This window comes from Brassica oleracea, chromosome C1 (assembly GCF_000695525.1).
Source record: "Brassica oleracea var. oleracea cultivar TO1000 chromosome C1, BOL, whole genome shotgun sequence".
NCBI classification, from domain to species: Eukaryota; Viridiplantae; Streptophyta; class Magnoliopsida; order Brassicales; family Brassicaceae; genus Brassica; species Brassica oleracea.
In genome coordinates, this window is record NC_027748.1 from 23,712,706 (window position 1) to 23,715,790 (window position 3,085).

The 3,085-nt window shown below is 32.0% G+C and overlaps 1 protein-coding gene across 1 annotated transcript; it reads left to right on the forward strand.

The window, feature by feature from the left end:
- Positions 1 to 1,957: 1,957 nt before the first annotated feature.
- LOC106335478 (ocs element-binding factor 1-like) lies at positions 1,958 to 2,530 on the forward strand. Its single transcript, XM_013774013.1, has one exon. It carries the CDS (start codon positions 1,958 to 1,960, stop codon positions 2,528 to 2,530), a length of 573 nt encoding a protein of 190 aa, XP_013629467.1.
- The last annotated feature ends 555 nt before the right edge of the window (positions 2,531 to 3,085 follow it).

Below are 3,085 nucleotides of genomic sequence, written 5' to 3' on the forward strand. Positions count from 1 at the left end.
GACAACAAGGTAGTAAAGATTAATCATTGTTAGATAATATGATTTTTGTTATTTAAAAAAAATCTTTATAGTTTTAAAAGTTAACATTGACAAATATTTAAATATTTAACATATGGAGGTATAGTATTACAACAATAAATTATATCTATTTAATTTAATAATATCTATAAATTCAATGGATCATCTATTGTTTAAATCCAATTATTGATAGCCCAGTAAAAATTTCTGGTAGATCCAAAATTTAAATGATAAGATTAGAGATTAAATGTAACATGACTTTATAGGAACAGATCCATTAGGTCCATTTTTTAAAAAAAATCACACATGAATCAATGTTGTGACTTCTGTTTTAATATATAAGATAGATTAGAGCATCTTCAACCCAACCTCAAATCCTCAAATTTTGAGGTTTTTATCATTCCAACCCAACCTCAAATCTTCAAATTTTTAGGTTTTGAATAGTGACACCTCAAATTTGAGGTTTCACTATTCAAAACCTCAAAACTACTATTGATTTTCTTTTTAGTTCTTATAGTTATTTTCTTTAACAAATATATCTAATAACTTTATTTAGAATAACTTAAGTAATTTAAAACAAAATAAAATAAAATAAAAATTACACAACATGGAAATAAAGTTCACACAATAGAAAAATACATTAAATTAAGCTCACACAAAATAAAAATACGTTAAACAAATTTAACACAAATTAAAAAAAATTATATAAACACTTAAATATTACATATCTTACGGAAACAATGTTTGAGTAATTTGGCATGTTATATGTAACTTTCTAAAATTTGCGTGTATGTGTTGTTTTATTATATATGTAATTTATATAATTTTATTATATAATATTGTAATATTTTATGTTGTATAATATTATAAAAGTATCTTTATATGTATTTGTGAAGTTTTATCATTATTAGTAACTTTTGTTAATGTTGGGGACTATAATGTAAATAAATAAACTTTTAAGAATTTTTTTTAGAATTCATGGTTGGAGTAATCAACTCTCAAATCTTTATTTTGAAGTTTTACTCCCCTTAAAATAAGTTCTTGGGTTGGAGATACTCTTAGTAGAAGAAGTTGTCTATTTTTTTTTCAACAATACAAGAAGTTGTCTAATCGGACTACTACGAAAGTAAAACCTTTTTTTAGTTTTCTTACCAATTAATATTAGAAAGTACAAACCATTTGACTGAAACTATGTTACACATCAAAGAATCTGTTAAATACACATCTCCTCTTCCTATGGTTTTGATCGGGTTAAACCATCATTGTTCCTCTCGTTAAACCAAACTATCTACTTTAAACAACGTAGATCACCTTCACAAATCATACCATAGGTTCATATACACATTCATCTTTGATCCTAGCGCTTATTAATCTTATTCCTTTCATCATCATGATTTACACTCATTATGTACCTTTTGAGTCTTTGTACATATCAGATTAGTTAGTCTCACACCATTACATGTGCTTAGATCGATGTTTCAAGTATCTATCCAAAGTCTTGACGAACACATTCACATATTTGTTTCAGGCCATATGTTTTCTATGTCTGCCACAAATCCGATCTGATAAAGTTTTGTTGATCAAATAGTCATTCACTTGATATAAATAGCTAGTTAGTTATTACTTACATCTAATGCTACGTAGACATGTATCCAACACTTTCCTCTTTCTCTCTTTTGGTCTCTCTCTGCTTTTATCACAGTGAAGAGAATACCCTCGTGTGGGTGCCATAGTCCGTCCATAAATATGGACCTCCAACAATGCAATTCTTCCCTTTTTCCCCTCTTAATCACATTCTCATTCCACCTCAAGCTTGACTAATAGAATGGCCGTTCGACGTCAAAAAAAAAAAAAAAAAAAAAAAATCACATTCTCATACATTTTAGGAGATTATCTTTTCCACTTGTCCTTCATTTTTTTAGTTCAACATTAAACCATAATGTCAACTATTTCTCCGGTTTTCTCATGTGAACCGGGTCTAACGGCCCCTGTCCAAGCTTCTGAAAGCGGGTTCACTTCATGGGACATTTCACATCTCTTCTCGTTCCTCGACTCGTCATCAACGAATATAATACCGGACTCGGCTAGTGAGTACCTAAGGCCTGGTTCGGTAAACCGGACTGGTTCAAACGTTGATCTGACTGACTGTACTGATGAGAGGAGAAAGAAACGGAAGTCATTGAACCGGGAATCAGCTAAGCGGTCAAGGGTGAAGAAACAAAAGCACTTGGATGAGATAAGTGTCCAGCTAAACCAGCTCAAGATTCAAAATCGGAAACTGAAGAATCAGCTCCGGTACATTTATTACCATTGTCAGCGAACAAAGATGGAGAATGATCGTCTACGTCTGGAGCACCGTATGCTCCATGATACCTTGTTAAACGTCAGACAAGTTTTGATGCTTTGTCAGATCGAAAGTAGCTCGGAATGTGCTACTTGGTCTTACGATAACAGTACTGTTGTTACGGTCCAGCAGGATCCGTCGGTTATAACAAATCATGTCATAGTTTGAGATTCTTTTAGATATTTCGACTGTCAGTAAAACGAGAACACCTTTGTAAACAAGTTTTTTAAGAAACTGCATGGATCTGTAGTATCGTTAACATATTAAATATCGCTTTTTTAATCTGTTTATATAATTAACTATATTGTCGTGTTTAAACTTTTTTGACAAAGAAAGGGTTACTTGCAGATTGTGTCGAGAACGTTTTTCATTCACCTGGTTCTTTTCTCCAGTCTTTCTTTTAGTAACTTTTGTTGACAATATTATTTAAAACCTAAACAAAAAATGTTACACGGCTTGATGCAGTAGGATACTTCTCAGTAGGAGCTTTCTGACCTTTTTGTACACTTGTTGCAATAGGATACTTAGAACTGAGAGATGGAACTTTTAGAACTGTTTCTCTTGTGTATCCTACTGACGATGCAGTGTTTCGTGTAGGAGATACTTTTCTTGTTCCGTCTGGTGGGTTTTCGAGACAACTTTGTGAGCATGCCATGATATAAGCGTCATTAAGCAGTCCTCAAGGTATGCCTAATCCGAAGTAGGCCTCCATAAAAACGTATC